The 22,069-nt window shown below is 52.8% G+C and overlaps 1 protein-coding gene and 1 pseudogene across 3 annotated transcripts; both read left to right on the top strand.

Annotated features, from left to right (window-relative positions):
* The first annotated feature begins 721 nt into the window (after positions 1-721).
* TRIP6 (thyroid hormone receptor interactor 6) lies at positions 722-18,638 on the top strand. 2 transcript variants are annotated; one of them, XM_081835716.1, is made up of 10 exons: positions 722-943; positions 7,073-7,279; positions 8,524-8,582; positions 10,444-10,560; positions 12,739-13,395; positions 14,964-15,054; positions 15,362-15,531; positions 16,262-16,440; positions 16,842-16,962; positions 17,489-18,638. In XM_081835716.1, the coding sequence occupies exons 2-10, from the start codon at positions 7,084-7,086 to the stop codon at positions 17,618-17,620; spliced, it is 1,722 nt and encodes a 573-aa protein (XP_081691842.1). In that variant the 5' UTR covers positions 722-943; positions 7,073-7,083; the 3' UTR covers positions 17,621-18,638. The 2 variants fall into 2 exon arrangements, with proteins under 2 accessions (XP_081691842.1, XP_081691841.1); XM_081835715.1 differs by having other exon boundaries at positions 729-943; positions 8,470-8,582.
* LOC309328369 (protein mago nashi homolog pseudogene) lies at positions 11,336-12,527 on the top strand (annotated as a pseudogene). Its single transcript has 2 exons — positions 11,336-11,576; positions 12,293-12,527. The product of its transcript is annotated as a protein mago nashi homolog pseudogene (transcript).
* Positions 18,639-22,069: the final 3,431 nt, after the last annotated feature.

Below are 22,069 nucleotides of genomic sequence, written 5' to 3' on the forward strand. Positions count from 1 at the left end.
TGCCCTCCGAAGCAAGGTCAGGAATCCTGACTTCCCACCAGGCCTTCTTTCCTGGAGAAGGGAACCCAGGCGTCCGGGCCACGGAGGCGCACACCCCCCTTTCCCAGGGGAACCCAGGAGTCCTGCTCCCCTCCCCCACCTCTTGTACCTTACTTTCCCCTCCCCCTGCCCAAGAGGACCCAGGAGTCCTGCCCTGCTGGTACCCCCCCCCCCAGGGAAAAACACTTTTATTATGATTTTAAGAAACTTTTTTAAACTAAAGGCAAAATTCAAGCCACACTGACCATATGAAACCAAGAGGACCCAGGAGTCCTGCTCCGCCCCTTGAGCTGGCGCCCCACTAGAGGCAGACCCCTTTTTTAGAGGGCTCAGGAGTCCTTCTCCCCCACCCCCCCAAAAATCCTGACACACTTCCTCCCAAAGGACCCACCTAGAGGCGCAATTCTTCCCTGGAGGACCCAGGCGTCCTGCCCCTTCCCCACCCCCACCCTTGCACCCCCACCCTTGCTCCCCCACCCCCACCCTTGCCCCCCCTTGCCCCCCCCAGCCCTTTACTCTAAAAAAACACTGCAGAGGAAGACCTCCTCTTCCAAGAGGAACCCAGGAGTCCAAGAGAGGCCATTGGGGGGAGGGGAGGGGACCCTCCGCCCCGCCCCCTCCCAGACCCCACCCCACCCCACCCCTCGCCCTCCTCCCACCGGAAGTGGCAGGAATTCCCAGGCTCCACGTGACGCTCTGGAATGCGGTGACGTCACCCCGGGGGGGGTCCATTAAGAAAAAAAAAGTGTTGCGTGGGAGGCGGAGGGGGGGGGGCAGAGAAAGGGAAAGAAAGTTTTCTGCGGGGCGGAAGAAAGTTTGCAAGAAAGTTGCGCGCGGCCCGGGAGGGGATCGAGCTGGGGCGCAAGGAAGATCGACCCCACAAGCTGCCAGATCCTGGGATCAGGTGAGACCCCTGGGGGGGGGAGAGGTTGCAGGAGACACCCCCCCGCCACCCCACCCATTGCATTCAAGCCTGATGCAATTTGGGGGGGTGGGGAAATCGGCCCCCTATTTCCGAGCTGGGCGCGTCCCCTGCCCTCTTCCCCTTTCCTCCTTTTTCCTCCCCATGTATTCTCTAGGGTGAAAGTTGGCTGGCCCCCCCAGGACCCCCTCTCCCCCACCCCCCACCCTACCTGTGCATGGGGGCTAATAGGGGGCTCCCCGCTCTCCCTTTGGGGGCGATAGAGATGGAGGGTGAGAGCTCGGACGCCTGGGTTCCTCCTTGCTGCAACCCAGAGTTGTGGGGCGGCAGCAGCAGCCTTGGGGATCTTGGGTGGGTCGGAGGGCTTGGAGGCCCGGACGCCTGGGTTCTTGCAAGGAGGGGGTCCCCATATATTCTCTAGGGTGAAAGTAGGCTGGCCCCCCAGGACGCCCTCTCCCTCCACCCCCCACCCCCCTGTGCATGGGGGGCTAAAAGGGGGCTCTCCGCTCCCACTTTGGGGGCGACAGAGAGCCCCTTTGGAGATGGAGGGGGAGAGCTCGGACGCCTGGGTTCCTCCTTGTTTGCCCAGACTTGTGGGGCGGCAGCAGCAGCCTTGGGGATCTTGTGTGGGTCGGAGGGTTTGGGGGCCCGGATGCCTGGGTTCTTCCAAGGAGGGGGGTGCAGCCGTAGGCCTCGTCCTGAGCTGGGGTCCCAGCTCGGAACAACCCCTTGAGCATGTGCAAAGTGCCTTAAAAATCTGGCCTATGGGGCCCGACCCATAACTGGCTTCCAGAGGGGTCTGGGTGTGGCTTCGGAGCAGATCCTGACATGATTTTAAGGGGGGGGACTGAGAAGCTGGGCGATTTGGAGGAGGGCTGGGGGGAAGCCAGATTTGGCTTTGACCAAAAAAAGGGGGGTTCATTGGTATGAACCCCTTAAAAATCTGCTAGCCCACTCTGTGACGTGGCTTAAGGGTGCTTCTATACCCCACATTTGTGCAATTGTAGCAAGTGCTTTCCTTCCACACCCCAAATCTCCTCGCTGAAGTCATTTTTGCATGGCATTTGCAGAAGGAATAATCACAATTTTATTATTTCTATCCCACCTTGGTTGCTCCAGAAGCTCCTCATCTAAACTTCCCCAGTGAAATAGGATTTATATTATATTTTTTTATTGAAACCTTGAAGTCATCCTCCCGGTCTGGACCTCCTTCGGTGATTCTCCTTATTGCATCCACAGCCCATCTTTTTTCTTCAGAGAAACTGAGGGAGTTTTTCCCCTTCTTCTCTTCCATCCTCACAACAGCCTTGCGAGGGAGCCAGGGGCCAGGCTGAGACAGTGGCGTAGCATGGGGGCTGCAGGGGGGGCTGGGCGCAACATCTGGGGGGGGCGCTCGCCGCCTCCGGAGTCGCCGAAGAGCCTCGGGCGCAGGCTGTAGCAGAGCCCCATGTCTCGCGGAACCGCCGAGCTGTGCGCGCGTCCGGGCTGAAGGCGTCCGGCAGGCAGCGGCTCTCAGCGCTCGCCGCGGTCCCCGCGCGTCAGGGCCGTGGAGGGCGCAACAGGCAGCCCCTCCTCACAGCCCCGCTGCCGCTGCAGCTGCTGGGCCATGTTGCATTTTCCTCGCCTCTCTGCCCTCCTCCTCCTCCGGGCAAGCGGCGTCGTTTGGGCGGCAGCGCCAGCGGCAACTCGCCTCAGATCACCTGACACGGACCCGCCGCCGTCGCCGTGGCTACCTTACTGTAAATACCCCAGCCCAGGCAGCAGCAAGAAGAAGCTGGCAGCGGCGGCAGGTTAGGGGTTAGGGGCGCAAATTACTTGCCTTGCCCCGGGTTAGGGGGCGCAAATTACTTGCCTTGCCCCAGGTTAGGGGGCGCAAATTACTTGCCTTGCCCCGGGTGCTGACAACCCACGCTACGCCGCTGGGCTGAGAGGCAGGGACCAGCCCCTGAGGCCACACACATAATAATAATAATAATAATAATAATAATAATAATAATAATAATAATTTTTATTTATACCTCGCCCTCCCCAGCAAAGGCTGGGCTCAGGGCGCCTAACAACCAATAATAAAAACAAGTTGAATGAATACAACTTAAAAAAACAAGATTAAAATACAACTTGAAAATATTAAAATGCAGCCTCATCACAGGAGGAGAAAGGAAAAAAGAAAGAGGGGGAGCGAGATTCGTTGGTCTGGCACTCCAACTACGGCACCATCAGCTTTTCGCAGTTGGCCTCGGGTTTTTTTTGTGTGTTCTTAAGAAGGTGTGTATTTTCTGAACATCTGAGGTTGAATCCACCTTTCCCCAACCAGGTGCCCTCCAGGCAGCCTCGGATGGGTCCGAACCACCTGGAGGGCACCATTTTGGGGAAGGTTAACGTATTTTTCGCTCCATAAGACGCAACTTTCCCCTCCTAAAAAGTAAGGGGAAATGTGTGTGCATCTTATGGAGCGAATGCAGGGGGGAGGCAGGCAGGAAAAGACCCCAAAAGCCGCACACAAGCTCCACGTGACTCTTGCGGGCTTTTCCGCGGCCAGTCAGTCCCTTCTCCCTCCTCGTAGAAAAGCCCGCAGGAGCCGCGCACTCCTTAAAGGATGCGCGGCTCCTGTGGGCTTTTGCAGGAGGTGGGGGTATTGCCATAGCCGCGCGCAGCCTCTCCCGGCTGGAGAGGTTGCGCACGGCTATGGCAGAAGCCAAGGGACACGGGTGGCGCTGTGGGTTAAAGCTAGGACTTGCCGATCAGAAGGTCGGCGGTTCAAATCCCCGCGACGGGGTGAACTCCCGTTGCTCGGTCCCTGCTCCTGCCAGCCGGTTTGAAAGCAGGTCAAAGTGCAAGGAGATAAATAGGTACCACTCCGGCGGGAAGGTAAACAGCGTTTCCGTGCGCTGCTCTGATTCGCCAGAAGCGGCTTAGTCGTGCTGGCCACATGACCCGGAAGCTGTACGCCGGCTCCCTCGGCCAATAAAGCGAGATGAGTGCTGCAATGCCAGAGTCGGTCACGACTGAACCTAATGGTCAGGGGTCCCTTTACATTTTACCATATGGCAGAAGGCTTCTTTGCTCTTTGGGGCTGGGGGGGGGGACCTGTGCTTCCCCGGCAGCCCCGAGATGCTTGCGGAGCAGCAGGAAGGCTGCATGCCTTTCCGCTGCTCTCCGACCTGCTCTTTGGGGCTGGCGGTGGGCCAGCCCCAAAGAGCAGGTCGAAAGGAACCCGAAGGTTGCCTTCACTGAAGCCTGGCCCACCGCCACCGACCCCTCTTGCTCTCCAGGCTTCCAAGGTAGCTGCCTGAAGGCGACTGAACCATAGCTGTCGACTTACAGATTTGAAAATAAGGGACCAGCAGCCTCGAAAATAAGGGATCAGCAGCCAAAATAAGGGGTTTTAGTCAACCAGCAGCCAAATGAAGCCTCAAGCGGTGGTTCCCACAGCGCAGCAACCCAGCAAAGGGGATGCAGCAAGGAAAACCCCCGTCCCCTCTCCGCTGGGAAGCGCTGAGCAAAGGCGAGTCCCCAGGCAATGCGGCCGATTTGATTGGCACAAGGCATGCAAGCTCCACCCCCCAGTCGTTCTCAGATTCCTTATTGGGTGAGCAACGCAGCCAAGCAACACAGTTGGAGCCTCCCTGGTCGGCAGGGAGGGAGGGAGGGAGAGGAGCTGCTTCGTTTGAAACCCGGGAAATTTAAGGGACATCATCAGTAAGGGACAGCAGCGGGACACGGCGCTGGGATAAGGGAGTTTCCCGCCAAATAAGGGACGGTTGACAGCTATGGACTGAACACACCTTGAACGGCACCTTGTTTTAGAGGGGGAGAACAAGAAAAAAATAATTCTCCCTCCCCTCTGCGCAGTGCCTCCTGCCGCTTCGCTGAAGGGGTGCTGGACAGAGGGTGAGAATTTTTTTTTCTTGTTCTCCCCCTCTAAAACAAGGTGCCTCCTATGGTCGGGTGCGTCCTATAGAGCGAAAAATACGGTAGTTGGTTTCCTAGCTTCAAGGTGCATCTCTGTTGTGACTAAACTAAAATCCCAAAAACTGGCGAATGATGCTGATGAGGGGTGCATATATGATCCATTCGCTACTCTGAAATGAGTGTTGAAATTCCGCCTCGCAGGGTTGTTGTAGAGAATTAGGGAGGAGGACCAGTGATTTTTTTTCCTGGGTGATACGCACACCCCTAAACATGTTGTGAATCTTTGTACTTTTATCCATTTACTTTATTTCCCCCGGTTTGAACCATAAAATGGTGGTGTTCCTGAGTCAAAATGAGAGTACCCCTAAATATCTTTTTTTAGAAAGAAAGAAAAAGCACTGGCCCCACCTTGGAGAAAAAGGTGGGGATAGGTTAAAAGGTAAACGGACCCCTGACCATTAGGTCCAGTCGTGGCCAACTCTGGGGTTGTGGCGCTCATCTCGCTTTATTGGCCGAGGGAGCCGGCGTACAGCTTCCGGATCATGGGGCCAGCAGGACTATGCCGCTTCTGGCGAACCAGAGCAGTGCATGGAAACACCGTTTACCTTCCCGCCGGAGCGGTACCTATTGATCTACTTGCACTTTGACGTGCTTTCGAACTGCTAGGTTGGCAGGAGCAGGGACCGAGCAACGGGAGCTCACCCCGTGGCGGGGATTCGAACCGCCGACCTTCTGATCAGCAAGCCCTAGGCTCTGTGGTTTAACCCACAGCACCAGGCATGTCCCTCAAAGATGGGATAGAAATGCAATAAAATAAAAAAATTCTTCCTTGTATTGTCCAAGGCTGTCTTGCAAAGAGTTTAGATGCTGCGGAAGGGACCCAGGAGTCCTGGGCCCCGTGAACGCTCTCTGCTAACGTTAGCAGAACTGTAACAACACTTTTAATGTAACAAGAACTACGGACGCAATGGAGTTATAAAAAATCTGGATTATTTTTTTAAAAAAGATGCATTAAAAAGGTTTAATCATTGAACCCATAGAGGGGGAAGTCCAGAAATCTGTGGGGATCTTGTAACTTCGGATGAGCTGTGGTATGATTGTAAATTAAAATATGGGCAGCTGTTTACCAGCTCCACGCAAGATGAGACCCCCTCTGCCCTCACACTGTCTCGCCAGAGTGGCGTATGCTCTGGTTATGTCCTGCTTGGACTACTACAATGCGCTCTATGTGGGGCTACCTTTGAAGGTGACTCGGAAACTGCAACTAACCCAGAATGTGGCAGCTAGACTAGGGACTGGGAGCGGCCGCCAAGACCACATAACACCGGTCTCGAAAAACCTACATTGGCTCCCAGGACGTTTCCAGGCACAATTCAAAGTGTTGGTGCTGACCTTGAACGCCCTAAATGGCCTCAAAGGCCCAGGAGACCTGAAGGAGCGTCTCCACCTCCATCGTTCTGCCCGGATACGGAGGTCCAGCGCCGAGGGGCTTATGGCGGTTCCCTCATTGTGAGAAGCCAAGTTACAGGGAACCAGGCAGAGGGCCTTCTCGGTGGTGGCGCCCGCCCTGTGGAACACCCTCCCACCAGATGTCAAAAGAGAACAACAGCTACCAGACTTTTAGAAGACATCTGAAGGCAGCCCTTTCTAGGGAAGCTTTTAATGTTTAACAAACCACTGTATTTTAATACTTTATTGGAAGCCGCCCAGAGTGGCTGGGGTATAAATAATTTATTATTATTATTATTATTATTATTATTACAGTGGTACCTCGGGTTACATCCTCTTCAGGTTACATCAAACATTAAAAGCTTCCCTGAACAGGGCTGCCTTCAGATGTCTTCTAAAAGTCACTTACAGTGGTACCTCAGGTTACATATGCTTCAGGTTACATACACTTCAGGTTACAGACTCCGCTAACCCAGAAATAGTACCTTGGGTTAAGAACTTTGCTTCAGGATGGGAACAGAAATTGCTCCACGGTAGTGGGAGGCCCCATTAGCTAAAGTGGTACCTCAGGTTAAGAACAGTTTCAGGTTAAGAACAGACCTCCGGAACGAATAAAGCACGTAACCCGAGGTACCACTGTATTTAAAACTAAATTTAAAAAATGAGAAAAGAAAAAGCTCTCTGTGGCAACTTCTGAGGCCCAGATTTCTTAAAATAAAATACAAAATTCTCTCTTTGCGTTTTTCCTAGCCCCCCACGTGATGTCTGGCCCTACCTGGCTTCCCCCGAAACAGGTGGGGGTCCCAGGGCAAGCTGGGGTCACAGTTTCTGCTCCGGCCGCCTTCAAGCCCCAGAAGAGTTTTGCTTCTTCTCCTGGTGCCCCCCAACCCAGCTATGGGTCTCAGGAGGCCAACGGGACGATGAGCGTGCCAACGCAGGACCTGCCCCCCGTGCCAGGTAAGGTGGCGGCGCAGAACGCCAATGGATTCTTTGCATGGCAGCGGGTTGGGATGGATGACCTTTGGGTGCCCCTAACAACTCTGCAATTCCAGGATTACCATATTTAAATCTTAGAATAGCTTTGGAAGTGGGTATAGGCTGTAGGCTTAGAAGTAGAAGACAGTGCATTTTAAAACAGTATCATTTGTCAGCGATAAAATGTGCAGATTTTTATGGTTGAAGTAAGCGTGATTTTTTTAAAAAAAATGGTTAGAAATTATGATATATGTAAACTGCTAAAGATGAAGTAAAATGAAAATCAGATAGGGGGGACTTGGGGAAGCTCACCTAACAATGTTTAGAAAAAATAAGGACAAGATAATTTGTTTGTATTGTTTGTTTTTCTGTTTGTGTTGTTTATTTGTGTTATAAAATGAATAAATGATTTTTTTGGGGGGGGGGGGACCCAATTCCAGGATGACCTAGGGGGGAGGGGTGCTAAGAAGCAAGGGGGCAGCAGTGGGTCAGGTTCATCAATTTTGTTGCATGAAATAGGTTTCACTGGATTTTGAGTGAATATGCAGTTTGTTGTGACTGTGTTGAATTTTATGCCATTATCTAAGGGGGGCTGCTATTCTGAATTACGCTCCTTGTATGGGGGGGGGGGTAGGGGGCGCTTGGGCTGATTTTATGGGACCGAGCAAGGAGGGTGCTCAAAAAGTTTGGGGTCTGAAAAAGTTTGGGATCCACCGTTTTAAGGTCTTGGACCCCTGACCATTAGGTCCAGTCGTGGCCTTCTCTGGGGTTGCGGCGCTCATCTCACTTTACTGGCCGAGGGAGCCGGCGTCCAGCTTCCAGGTCATGTGGCCAGCAGGACTAAGCCGCTTCTGGCGAACCAGAGCAGCGCACGGAAACACCGTTTACCTTCCCGCCGGAGCGGTACCTATTGATCTACTTGCACTTTGACGTGCTTTCGAACTGCTAGGTGGGCAGGAGCAGGGACCGAGCAACGGGAGCTCACCCCGTCATTGCGGGGATTTGAACCGCTGACCTTCTGATTGGCAAGTCCTAGGCTCATTGGTTTAGACCACAGGGCCACCCGCGTCCCAAGGGGTGTGTAAATTTTATTTAATAGATGGAAAATAATAAACCTCCCCCTTGGTTTCTTCTCTCCTCCCACCCCCTGCTCCCAAAATCTTTTTCTCCAGGCCCTCTGCCCCATGTTCACGACCCCACCGGTGACCACCATTACTCTTCCGCAGGCGAGAGAGGATCTGGGGGTTCCTGGCGCAGCGCTTCTCCTCCTGGGTACCCCTTGCAGGTAAGCTGGGCTTGCAGGTGGGTTTGCGTGGTGACACCAGGTTTTGGGATTCACGAATGCCCGAAACCCCATTGCACCAGGATCAGATTTCTCGTGAGATCTGAGGACCAGCCTGACAGTCACTGTTATGATTTCTTTGGTGCTTGGCTCTAGATCAGGGGTCCCCAAACTAAGGCCGCCGCCCGCTCTTACCGGCGCTGCACTATGTGGCTGCCCACTTCTGGGTCGGAGGAGCACCGGAAATAGCTTGTGTGCATGCACAAGCGTTATTTACACACACACACACACACACACACACACACACGTGTTATTTGTGCATGCGCAAGCGTTATTTGTACACACACACGTGTTATTTGTGCATGTGAAAGCGTTATTTGCACAAACACAAGTGTTATTTGTGCATGCGCAAGCGTTATTTGTGCATGTGCAAGTGTTATTGCTTGGCTGCGTTGCTCACCCAATAAGGAGTCTGAGAACGACTGGGGGGGGGTGGAGCTTGCAGGCCTGGTGCCAATCAAATCGGCCGCGTTGCCTGGGGACTCGCCTTTGCTCAGCGCTTCCCAGCGGAGAGGGGACGGGGGTTTTCCTTGCTGCATCCCCTTTGCCGGGTTGCTGCGCTGTGGGAACCACCGCTTGAGGCTTCGTTTGGCTGCTGGCTGGGCTTCCTGCCTTTGGCTCGGAGGGGCTCAGAAGCTGAACACACCTGTGCTTGGAAAATCCCTTATTTTGGCTGCTGATCCCTTATTTTCGAGGCTGCTGGTCCCTTATTTTCAAATCTGTAAGTTGACAGCTATGCTCCCATCTCTTGCGCAATTAGTGCCAGCACCGTCCATTAAGAGTTTGGGTGTAATCTTCAATGCCTCCCTTTCCATGGAGGTGCAGCTCACAGCTTTAACAAAGGCGGCATTTTTTCATCTCCGCTAAGCTAAGCAGGTCCCTTACCTTTCTCACCCTGATCTGGTCACTGTGATCCACGCGACGGTCACCTCCAGGCTTGATTATTGTAATTTGCTCTACGTGGGGCTGCCCTTGAAGCTCACCCAGAAACTCCAGCGGGTGCAGAATGCCAGGGCGAGACTCCTTACGGGGTCCTCGCTGCGGGATCACATTCACCCGGTGCTATACCAGTTACACTGGCTCCCGGTGGAGTACAGGGTCAGGTTTAAGGTGCTGGTTTTAACCTTTAAAGCCCCATGCGGCCTAGGACCCACGTACCTACAGGACTGCCTCTCCTGGTATGCCCCGCGGAGAGGTCCACAATTGACAACATTTCGGAGGTCGCAGGTTTGCAAGGTGGTTAGATTGGTCTCAACTAAGGCCAGGGCCTTTTCAGCACTGGCCCCGACTTGGTGGAACGCTCTGTCCCGAGAGACTAGGGCCCTGCAGGACTTGACATCTTTCCGCAGGGCCCGCAAGACAGAGCTGTTCCGCCTGGCCTTTGGCCAAGGCACAGTCTGACCCCCTCCTTTGGTAGTTCTCACAGAACTCTAGCCCAATGGTTGCTATGAATTTGATTCTAGAATGAATTGATTTTAAAATGTATTTTAATTAATTGATTGTGATTTTATGGCAACTGTGTTACTTTTACTGTTATTAGCAGCTCTGAGTCTGGCTTCTGCCAGGGAGGGCGGGATATAAATTATTATTATTATTATTATTATTATTATTATTATTATTATTATTAACCCAACAGTAGGTGGGATTTGGGGGGGTTAGGGGGGTCTCCCAGGCTTCAGAGTGGTATCTCTCGCCGCCCATCGGCTGATCGGCGCTGAGAGACCACCCCACCTCCGAAGCCCTGGATTTTTCCGGAAGGGGGCGGCCCACCTGCCCCTCGTCACCCTTCTCTTTCTTCCAACAGGGGGCGCCTCTTGAGCAAGGTCCTCCCCGCCCCTCCAGCATCGACGTCCAGATAGACTCCCTCACCAGCATGCTGGCCGATTTGGAGAGCGCCCGGCAGCGCCGCGGCGAGAGGCAGGTGAGAGACACCGTCCGGGAATTGGGGGGGGGGTGATACCTAACCCCTGTGCCTACCCACCCTCCTAGAATTGTAGGGTTGGCAGGGAACCACAAGGGTCATCCAGTCCAGCCCCCTGCGAGGCGGGAATCTTTTGCTCAACATGGATCCCGTACTCACAACTCTGAGATTCAGAGCCGGGTTTACCTGTAGCCCTGCTACTGGTGTTGGAAGACTTGTAACAGGTTCAAGGACTTGCCGCCGCTGCCAATTTTGCCCAAAGCATTTTTTTAAAAAGCAGAAATCAAGTTGGCCATGCGGCCGCTAGGGAGCCAGGTTCGGATCTCGACTCCGCCATGGAATTTGACAGGACCTCATAAGGCTGTCGTTGTCGAGATACAGGGGCATGAGAGTAAAAAATATACCGTCTTTTTCGCCCTATAGGGCGCACCTAGTTTTTTTTTGGGGGGGAAATAAAGAAAAAAAATTATTTCCCCCCCAGGCGCTGGGCTGGGGCGGGGGAAGCCTGAGCTTCCCCTGACCCCAGCCCCCGGAACAGGCTGCTATCCGCAAGGGCTCTCCAGGCTTGCAGATATCTGCCCGGGGCGTGCTCCGCTGTGCTCCCCGGGTTTCGGTCTGCAGGCTGCTGTCCGCAAGCCTAGAGAGCGAGAGGGGTCGGTGCGCACCTCTCGCTCTCCAGGCTTCAGCGAAAGCCTGCATTCACCCCATGGGACGCACACAGATTTCCCCTTCAGTGCATCCTTTAGGGCGAAAAATACAGTAATAGAGGCAGCGGGTGTCTTGGCGGGCCGGTGTGGCATATGCGGCCATGGCGAGAGACTTCTGTCTGCGTTATTATGTTGGGCACAAGGCGAAGTTCGGCCTCGAGTTCGAGTTCCGCCCTGACGGGAAACTGAGATATGCTAAAACAGCAATTATAAAAACGATGTCATGATCAGAAAAGAAGCCCATGTACACAAAAGTGTGATGGAAGAGCTAAAGAGGATAGTCGATGACAGTGAAATCACGAATGTACTGTATTTTTCGCTCTATAGGACACACTTTTCACCCTCCAAAAATTAAGGGGAACTGTGTGCGTGTCCTATGGAGCGAAAGCAAGCTCCTTGGCTTCAGCGATAGCAATGCGAAACCTCCGAAGCGCAGAGGGAGTGCTCCCTCCGAGCTCCGGAGGCTTCGCGTTGCTTTTGCTGAAGCCTGGAGAGCGAGAGAGATCGGTGCGCACTGACCCCACTCGCTCTCCAGGCTACAGGGATAGCCGCCTGAAGCCTTCAGAGCGCAGCGTGAGACTCTCCTGGTTTCAGCAAAGGAACCCGAAGCCTGCGCAGCGCAGCGGGAACTCACGCTGCGCTCCGAAGGCTTCAGGGATCTTTGAGGCTGGCGGTGGGGGAAAGCAGCGCGTCCCCCCACCGCCAGCCCCACAAGCTCGGGGGGCAGCGGGAAGGCTGCGCGCAGCCTTTGCGCTGCTCCCTGACTTGGTCTTTGGGGCTGGTGGGGGGGGCCAGCCCCAAAGAGCAGGTCGAAAGGAACCCGAAGCCTCCGGAGCCAAGCGGGAACTCCCGCTGCGCTCCGGAGGCTTCAGGTCAACGCACCTTGGCCGCACAGAACGTACCTTGTTTTAGAGGGGGAGAACAAGGGAAAAAGGGGGCTCCGTTTCTCCTGCCGCTTTGCTGAAGGGGCGCTGAGCAGAGAGGGGGAGAATTTTTTCCCCCTTGTTCTCCCCCTCTAAAACAAGGTGCGTCCGATGGTCGGGTGCGTCCTATAGAGCGAAAAATATGGTAATTGGTGATGAACACATCTCTTTTCCCACATCCCAAATTGGTTCTCTTATTGATGTAAATCAGTCCAACGATCCAGAAGGTCTAAGAGTGTTTTACTACCTTGTCCAGTACCTCAGGTGAATCGTCTTCAGTCTCATTGGATTAAGATTAAGCCAATTTAAATTGTATGGATTTAAATTTGTACTTTAAGTTTCTTTCGGTGTTTCTTTCCATTCCTTATCTCTCACTGGTTTAAGAATTTAAGAAATGCTAAAAAGCTTTTATTCCCTTTAAAAAAAAAAACCAGAGGCAGTGATACGATGGAGGTTTCCACACTTATTTCGTGGTGGCACACCCCTCGCTGGTATCGTTCGCCAGTTTTGTGCCAGTCCCTGATCCCTGCCCCTTCTTTCCCCCACAGAATTTGGAGCCTGCTCCCTTCTCCCACAGCCTCCCTCAGGCTGGCATCGCCAAGCCTGCCTCTGCCTACAAACCGGGCCCTTCCGGAACCTTCTCCGCCCCCGCCAAGCCTCCGGGGTTCGACGCCTACGCCAAGAGTGCCCCTTATGGCGGGCAACCGGCCCCTGCCCCGTACGTCGGTGCCGCCGTCTCCGGGGACCCCTACGCCGCCAGCTACCACCGGCCGGGCGCGGCCGCCAAACCGTACCCTCAGCCCATGCCCGCCTCGTACGCCACGGCTTCCTCGTCTGCCGGCCCGCCCTTCAACGTCCAGGTCAAGGTGGCGCAGCCAGTCGCCGGGTACAACCAGCCCCAGCGCCGGGCGGAGCAGGCGTACGGACCGCCCTCCCCCCGGCTGGGCTACCGGGCGAAACCGCCCCCTCAGTACGCCTCGGAGGTGGTCGGCCGGCCCCGGGGTCACGACGCCGAGCCCTGGTACCCGGAGCCGCCGTCGTACGGCCGGCGGATGGCCGAAGGGGAGTTCTACCCGGGCCCTGGCAAGGTCGGAGCGCCGGTGGGACAGTACCACCCCGGGTTGGCGAAACCGGGCAAGGAGGAGATGGCAGTGGCTTCGCAGATGCCGCCGGCGGCGGGCGGAGGACTGAGGTTTCAGCACCAGGTAAGAGGAGGGCCCTGGGGGGAGGCAGGCAAGGGGCATTTGTATGGGGGGTCCTGCGTTCAAGTCACGAGAGATTCCGGCAGGTTTTATTTTGTTTTCGCGTCAAGTGGGGAGAGGGGGTATTGCAGAGGGCGGGAATGTTTCTGTGGTCGACGGTTAGAGGAACAAGAAGCTTCTGTTTCTGAACTGCCCTGGGGAACTTCAGAGGAAGGTGGGGCGTGCAAATTTAATAAACAATCATTATCTACCTGTATGTATCTGAACTGCCCTGGGGGTCTTTGGATGAAGGACAATTAATAATAATAATAATCATCATCATCATCATCATCTGTCCACGTCTGAACTGCCCTAGGGTTCTAAGGGCAGTATACAAATTTAATCTATTATTATTATTATTATTATTATTATTATTATTATTATTATTATTATCTGTCTATATCTGAACAGCCTTGGGGATCTTTGGATAGAGGGCAATACAAAAATTTAAGAAATAATAAAAATAGTAATAATAATAGTCTATATTTGAACAACCCTGGGGTTCTTTGGATGAAGGGCAGCATGCAAATTTAATTAATAATTATTATTAATTTAATTTAATTTAATTTAATTTAATTATTTAGTTAGCCTTGGTGAAGACTTGACGTTTTCATCCCCAGAAAAGTTTTTTATTTGAGTTTCCATTGAAATGAGGCTGTATTTTAATGTTTTAATGTTGTATTTTAATCTTGTTTTTAAGTTGTATTTCAATCAATTTGTTTTTATATCGGGTGTTAGCCGCCCTGGGGAGGGTGGGGTATAAATAAAATTTCTTCTTCTTCTTCTTCTTCTTCTTCTTATCATCATCATCATCATCATCATCATCATCCTCATCCCATGTATGAACTGCCCTGGGGTTCTTTGGGTGAAGGGCAGTATACAGATTTAATCAATAATAATCATTATCTATCTATCTATCTATCTATCTATCTATCTATCTATCTATCTATTTATCTTCATTGGACGTTCTCCAGCAGAGGCTTTATGGCCCCCCGTTAGCAATTCTTTAGCTGTGATTCCCGCGTTGCAGGCGGGTTGGGCTGGATGACCTTTGGGGGGCCCCTTCTCACTCTACGATTCTGCAGTATTGTCGAGCTGGGAAAGGTTCCACAAAGGGCAGAGCCGGAAGGATCAAGGGGAGGGATCGACTCCCCTAGGGAGAAAGGGCTGTAGCATTTGCAATTTTTTTAGTTTGGACCAAAGGAATGTAAGGAGAGACACGTTAAGAGGTTTATAAAAGTGACCGTACCCTGGAGGAAGCGGGAAAGTTCCCTCCTTCTCTTTCGTAGCTCTAGGACTTGTGGGGAACCAGCGAAGCTGGATGTTGGGAGATTCGAGGCAGATAGAAGACGGTCCTCCTTCGTGCTGGGCATAGTTAGACGGCGGAACTCCCTGCCACAGGAATGGGCACCGACCTAAATAGCTTTAAAAGAGGATTAGGCAGATTCACGGAGGAGGAGAGGGCTATGGGTGGCTTGAGAAGGGAGGGGGCTCACGGTTCTTTCTCTCTGCCCCCCATCTCGACTCACCAGGTTCCCCCCAGTCGTCCGGAAGAGGAGCTGGACCGGCTGACGAAGAAGCTGGTGTACGACATGAACAACCCTCCGTCGGGCGAGTATTTCGGTGAGGTTTTCTTAAGCCTGCGGCCGAGCTTGGCACCCCGAGAGATGACAGCTCCTTGGTGGCGCGGCTTCAAAACTGGGGTCCGCAGAGGCCGAGAGGGGAGGGGGGCGGTCCGGTCTGCAGCTGTGTCAGTTTCGGCTGCTGGTGGAGCCTCCATGCTGAGGGGCAGTCTATCTGCAGACGGGACCTGGGGAACGCTTCCCTTGCCCAAAGTCGGGCTGGGTTGTAGAGAGTTGCTGGCAGGGGCATTTGGGGGGAGCGGGGACCCCGGAAAAGACCTCCGAATGCGCTCCTTCCTCCCTGACAGGCCGCTGCGCCCGCTGCGGGGAGAATGTGGTTGGCGACGGGACGGGCTGCGTGGCGATGGACCAGGTCTTCCATGTGGAGTGCTTCACCTGTGCCACCTGCCGATGCCGCCTGCGTGGGCAGCCGTTCTACGCCATCGACCGGCGCTCCTTCTGCGAATCCTGCTACATCGTGAGTGGGGCAGGGGGGTTAGGGGGCCTGGCAGGTGGGTGGGTGAAGTCTCACCAGAGTGGCGCATGCTCTGGTTATCTCCCGCTTGAACTACTGCCATGCCCTCTACGTGGGGCTACTTTTGAAGGTGACCCAGAAACTACAACTAATCCAGAATGCGGCAGCCAGACTGGTGACTGGGAGCGGCTGCTGGGACCACATAACACCAGTCTTGAAAGACCTACATTGCCTCTCAGTACGTTTCCGAGCACAAGTCAAAGTGTTGGTGCTGACCTTTAAAGCCCTAAACGGCCTCAAAGGCCCAGTAGACCTGAAGGAGCATCTCCACCCCCATCGTTCTGCCCGGACACTGAGGTCCAGCTCCGAGGGCCTTCTGGCGGTTCCCTTATTGCAAGAAGTGAGGTTACAGGGAACCAGGCAGAGGGCCTTCTCGGTGGTGGCTCCCGCCCTGTGGAACGCCCTCCCACCAGATGTCAAGGAAATAAACAACTACCTGACTTTTAGAAGACATCTGAAGGCAGCCCTCTTTAGGGAAGCTTTTAATGTTTAACAGACCACTATATTTTAATACTTTGTTGGAGTGGCTGGGGCTATACCCCAGATAGGCAGGGTATAAATAATAAATTATTATTGTTGTAGTTGTTGTTGTTGTTGTTGTTGTTGTTGTTGTTGTTATCCTGCACGGTCTGTAGGTTGAAGCCCCCTTTCCCTCTTTCCCTTCTCTCGCCAGGTGACCTTGGAAAAATGTTCTATGTGCTCCAAACCCATCATGGACCGGATCCTGCGAGCGATGGGGAAAGCCTACCACCCACAGTGCTTCACCTGTGTGGTTTGCCATCGCTGCCTCGATGGCGTGCCGTTCACGGTTGATGCCACCAGCCAGATTCACTGCATCGAAGACTTCCACCGGTAAATCTCTCTCTCTCCCCCCCCCCCCAAGTTTCTGCTAAATGGAACTTTCTTGGATGGGGATGGGGGGGTTCATGAGCACCCATGGCTCTCTCCTCCCAGCATGCTTTGGGCTTCAGAGCAGATGGTAACTCTGATTCGCCCACAATTCTCCCTAAAGTCCAAAGTTTTACGTCCATTTGAAATACAGCTTTTAAAACCTACAAATTGCCCTATCTTCCAGGAGTTTGTCTCATCCTCCTTTAACCCCATCCACGTTGGTGGGCATCTCCTGTGGCAGGGAGTTCCGCAGGTTTGACGACGTACGGATATTCTCCCTCCTCTAGCAGATCTGAGCTAAAAGCGGGAGAAAATTCGCTTCTAAATGCCTTAATCCTTGTCTCCACCCCCCCCCCCGGCAGGAAGTTTGCCCCCCGTTGCTCAGTTTGTGGTAATGCCATCATGCCAGAGCCTGGAAAGGAGGAGACCGTGCGAATCGTCGCCCTGGACCGCAGTTTTCACATAGGCTGCTACAAATGCGAGGTGAGACCACTTTGGCCGGGCTCCCGGTGTCTTTGCCAGTCCTCTTCTGAGGCCATCCAGGTTAGTGGCCATCCCTGTCTCTTGTGGGAGGGTGTTCCGCAGGTTAACATTATGCTCTGTTAGAGAAGAGGAGGACCTCTGGTTGGGGGACACCTGTGTTCCTTCTTGGGTAGTTTGTTCCCTTTTGGTCCCCACCTGCACTCCGCACTCACCTGGGGCTTCTAGAAGCTTCAGCGTGCGACGGCGGCCACAATACCGGGAAATGGCTTTGACTGGCCGGCTAAACCAGGTGAGAGGAGCTGATGGGTCTCAAACCCATGCTTTCCTTTGGGCCACACCTGCGAGGCCGAGAGGGGGGTCTGGTCATCTGGGCAGCCCAGGACCCCCAGACACACTTGCACCTGCGGGGGGGGGTCACTTCAGTGCTGCTGATGCAGAGGTTTGACTTTCCCCCTGGAGGCGCACTCCGTTGTCTCTTGAGACGGACGGATACCAGCCACCAATTCTCTTCTCTCTCCCCTTCCAGGAGTGTGGGCTGCTCCTCTCCTCCGAGGGCGAAGGCCGAGGCTGCTACCCGCTGGACGGCCACATCCTTTGCAAGAGCTGCAGCGCTCGGCGGATCCAGGAGCTCTCCTCCAAGATCACCACGGACTGCTGATGGCTTCTGCCTCCCCCCCCCCGTCTCCTTGTTGGTTTTCTCTATGGGTTTCCGCCTCCTCAACCGCTCACATTTTGCACCCCACTTCCTGCTGCCTTTATCACGGAGTTGCAGGCGGTTGCGATAGACAACCCGTTGGGGCCTTTCCAACCCTTCTGTTCTAGGAATTTCTTGACGTTCATTTCAGCCCTCTTTTCCTTTGGCCATAGAAACCCTGCTGTGTGTCTCGGGGGCAGCAGCAGTGCATCTCAAGCCCCTAACTCTCCCTAACTTTTTCTCCCTGCTGCCCCACTTTCCTGTCCTGCCCTGGCTGCCTCCCTCCCTCCTTCCCCCCCTAACCCAACCCAATTCTCCTCTGCGGGTTGGTGGCTTCAAACATCAACCCTGCATTTCTCAAAGCGGAAGCGGATTGTGTCTGTCTTCGCTCTGTATATATCTGTCTTCGCTCTGCATATCTCTGTCTTCTCTCTGCACGTCTCTGTCTTCTCTCCACCACCTGCCCCACCATTTCCCTGCCTTGAGGGCTCCCCCAAACCTATAAGCTGGTCTTAGCTATGTGCCATCTCCCCTCTCCCCCCCCCGGTCAGTTACAGCAGCCTTAACCAAGCAGGTGCCGTCCAAATGCTTTGGCCTACAACTCCCATCAGCCTCCAGTCAGCTGTGCTGGCTGGGGGTGGTTGGATTGGAATCCAGAACACTGGAGGGCAGCAGCAGCAGCTTAGAAAAAGGGTGAATTTTACTAAAATACCCTTCCTCGCTCCTCCACCATTGCCACTAACTGAGGGAAATGGGATATCAACATCTGGGTCTATATCCCTAGCTCTTGGTTTTTGTTTTTTTGTTTTTTTTAAATAATTCCTCAAGTTCCTTCTCTGTGTGTGAGTGTTTTTTTAAAGGATGGGTATTTTTAAAAAATACATTAAACTCCCCACCCCACAAGCGTCTTCCCCCAGGGCGTGGGGCATTGCGTTCATGTGCGTTATGTGTCAGAATTTAATTAAAGATGTGTCAAACTTCACCTTGTGTCTGCTAATTTGGGGGGGGGGGGCTTTTGCTGAACTGCCCCCCGAACCCAACCCAGGGGACCGGGAGAGCTGTTACCTGGGCTTGGATTGCATCGGCCGGCAGATTATTTACTTATTTCATAAAATATATTACTCCACTTGATTGTGTTGGAAAACAACAATGAGCTAAAAATAATTTTGATAATTTTATTATTTGTACCCCGCCCATCTGACTGGGTGGCCACTTTGGGTTTACCAAGTGAATGAAACGATCAGTCGAAACAACTCTTTAAAACATTCAAGTGATGAAATCGGCAGCAAACTGGAATCCGGATTAAAACACATCGGCGTTCCGCATCCCTTGGGTAGCCTTGTCTAAACGAGAACCGTTTGTGAAGCACTGAAGAGAGCACGGCAAAGTTTCTTGCCTGGTATCAATAAGCAGGGAGTTCCAAAGTGTAAAGGACCGATCTTTTGCAAATTTCGGATCTGTGGCAGCTCTCACTGTCATCTCGCAGGTAAATTATTCCCATCGGGTTGGGGACAGACGTGGTGATTCAGCTGGGCCTGGACAGTGGAGCTGGGATATACTGCAAGCAGAGGTGTTGAGGTCCGGATATGGGGGTGTCAGAGACCAGTATATCTGCACCAGGGTTCCCACCTCCCGCACCCCAGAGCCACTCAATTGGCATGAAAGTTGAGGGTTTTTTTAGCCCTTGAGAAGGGCTTGTGTCCAGGGCAGCTGTTTATCAGCTCCATCTGGTACACAGGATGAGACCCTCCCTGCCCGCAGACTGTCTCGCCAGAGTGGTGCATGCTCTAGTTATCTCTCGCTTGGACTACTGCCATGCGCTCTACGTGGGGCTCCCTTTGAAGGTGACCCGGAAACTACAACTAATCCAGAATGCGGCAGCTAGACTGGTGACTAGGAGTGGCTGCTGAGACCACATAACACCGGTCTTGAAAGACCTACACTGGCTCCCAGTACGTTTCCGAGCACAAATCAAAGTGTTGGTGCTGACCTTAGAATCATAGAATAGAATCATAGAGTTGGAAGGGACCACAAGGGCCATCGAGTCCAACCCCCTGCCAAGCAGGAAACACCATCAGAGCACTCCTGACATATGGTTGTCAAGCCTCTGCTTAAAGACCTCCAAAGAAGGAGACTCCACCACACTCCTTGGCAGCAAATTCCACTGTCAAACAGCTCTCACTGTCAGGAAGTTCTTCCTAATGTTTAGGTGGAATCTTCTTTCTTGTAGTTTGGATCCATTGCTCCGTGTCCGCTTCTCTGGAGCAGCAGAAAACAACCTTTCTCCCTCCTCTATGTGACATCCTTTTATATATTTGAACATGGCTATCATATCACCCCTTAACCTCCTCTTCTCCAGGCTAAACATGCCCAGCTCCCTTAGCCGTTCCTCATAAGGCATCGTTTCCAGGCCTTTGACCATTTTGGTTGCCCTCCGCTGGACACGTTCCAGTTTGTCCGTGTCCTTCTTGAACTGTGGTGCCCAGAACTGGACACAGTACTCCAGGTGAGGTCTGACCACAGCAGAATACAGTGGCACTATTCCCTTGATCTAGATGCTATACTCCTATTGATGCAGCCCAGAATTGCATTGGCTTTTTTAGCTGCCGCGTCACACTGTTGGCTCATGTCAAGTTTGTGGTCAACCAAGACTCCTAGATCCTTTTCACATGTACTGCTCTCAAGCCAGGTGTCACCCATCTTGTATTTGTGCCTCTCATTTTTTTTGCCCAAGTGCAATACTTTACATTTCTCCCTGTTAAAATTCATCTTGTTTGTTTTGGCCCAGTTCTCTAACCTGTCAAGGCCGTTTTGAAGTGTGATCCTGTCCTCTGGGGTGTTAGCCACTCCTCCCAGGTTGGTGTCATCTGCAAATTTGATCAGGATGCCCTTGAGTCCATCATCCAAGTCGTTGATAAAGATGTTGAATAAGACCGGGCCCAAGACAGAACCCTGTGGCACCCCACTAGTCACTCTTCTCCAGGATGAAGAGGAACCATTGATGAGCACCCTTTGGGTTCGGTCAGTCAGCCAGTTACAAATCCACTGAGTGGTAGCATAGTCAAGACCGCATTTTACCAGCTTCCTTACAAGAATATCATGGGGCACCTTGTCAAATGCCTTGTTGAAATCAAGGTAGGCTACATCCACTGCATTCCCTTCATCTACCAGATCAGCTTAGTCTGACATGACTTATTTTTCAGAAATCCATGCTGACTATTGGTGATCACAGCATTCCTTTCTAGGTGCTCACAGACTGTTTGCTTAATGATCTGCTCCAGAATCTTCCCTGGTATTGATGTCAGACTGACTGGGCGGTAATTATTTGGGTCCTCTCTTTTCCCCTTTTTGAAAATAGGGACAACATTTGCCCTCCTCCAGTCTGCCGGGACTTCGCCTGTTCTCCAGGAATTCTCAAAGATGACTGCCAGTGGTTCTGAGATCACATCTGCCAGTTCTTTTAATACTCTTGGATGCAGTTCATCTGTCCCTGGAGACTTGAATACATCTAAACTTGAAAGCCCTAAATGGCCTCAAAGGCCCAGTATACCTGAAGGAGCGTCTCCACCTCCATCGTTCAGCCCGGACACTGAGGTCTAGCTCTGAGGGCCTTCTGGCGGTTCCCTCCATGCAAGAAGCCAAGTTACAGGGAACCAGGCAGAGGGCCTTCTCGGTGGTGGCACCTGCCCTGTGGAACCCCCTCCCACCAGATGTCAAAGAGAAAAACAACTGCCAGACTTTTAGAAGACATCTGAAGGCAGCCCTGTTTAGGGAAGCTTTTAATGTTTAATAGGCTATTGTATTTTAATATTCTGTTGGAAGCTGCCCAGGGTGGCTGGGGAAACCCAGCCAGATGGGCGGGGTATAAATAATAAATTATATTATATATAAGTCTTCGCACCTTTGGGCTGATTGGAGCCAATCGTCGTTCATGGAGACATGCTGGCCACTGAGAATAGGCTCCTGGGGTCAACTCTGGAGAAGTCTAGCAAGGAGAAATTGTTCTGCTTACTTCACAGCTAAGTGCTCAGGAACACAGAAAAAGCCCGACGTGCTTCAGTATCGAGAGAACGGTGCGAGGAAAGTCAATTCCAGTCTGCGTCGACAGAACTCTAGTGTCCAGAGCAACAGAAGTCACAATACTGCTCTTTTTTGCCTTGGATCAGACCCTGCCTGGAGTCCTGTGTCCTGTTCTGGGTACCCCACTTTCAGGAGGGTGTCGACAAGGTGGAAGGTGTGCAGAGGACGATGATCAAGGGTCTGGAAACCGGAAGACACAAGATTTACCCACCCAGGAAGAATGGCAGATGAAGTTGATGGACTATATGGAACTGGCGGAAATGACTGGCAGAATCCGAGACCAGGGAGAAGAGTCGGTGGAAGAAGACTGGAAAAAGTTTAAAGATTATTTAC

Source organism: Podarcis erhardii (genome assembly GCF_964252035.2).
Source record: "Podarcis erhardii genome assembly, chromosome: 13".
NCBI lineage: Eukaryota > Metazoa > Chordata > Lepidosauria > Squamata > Lacertidae > Podarcis > Podarcis erhardii.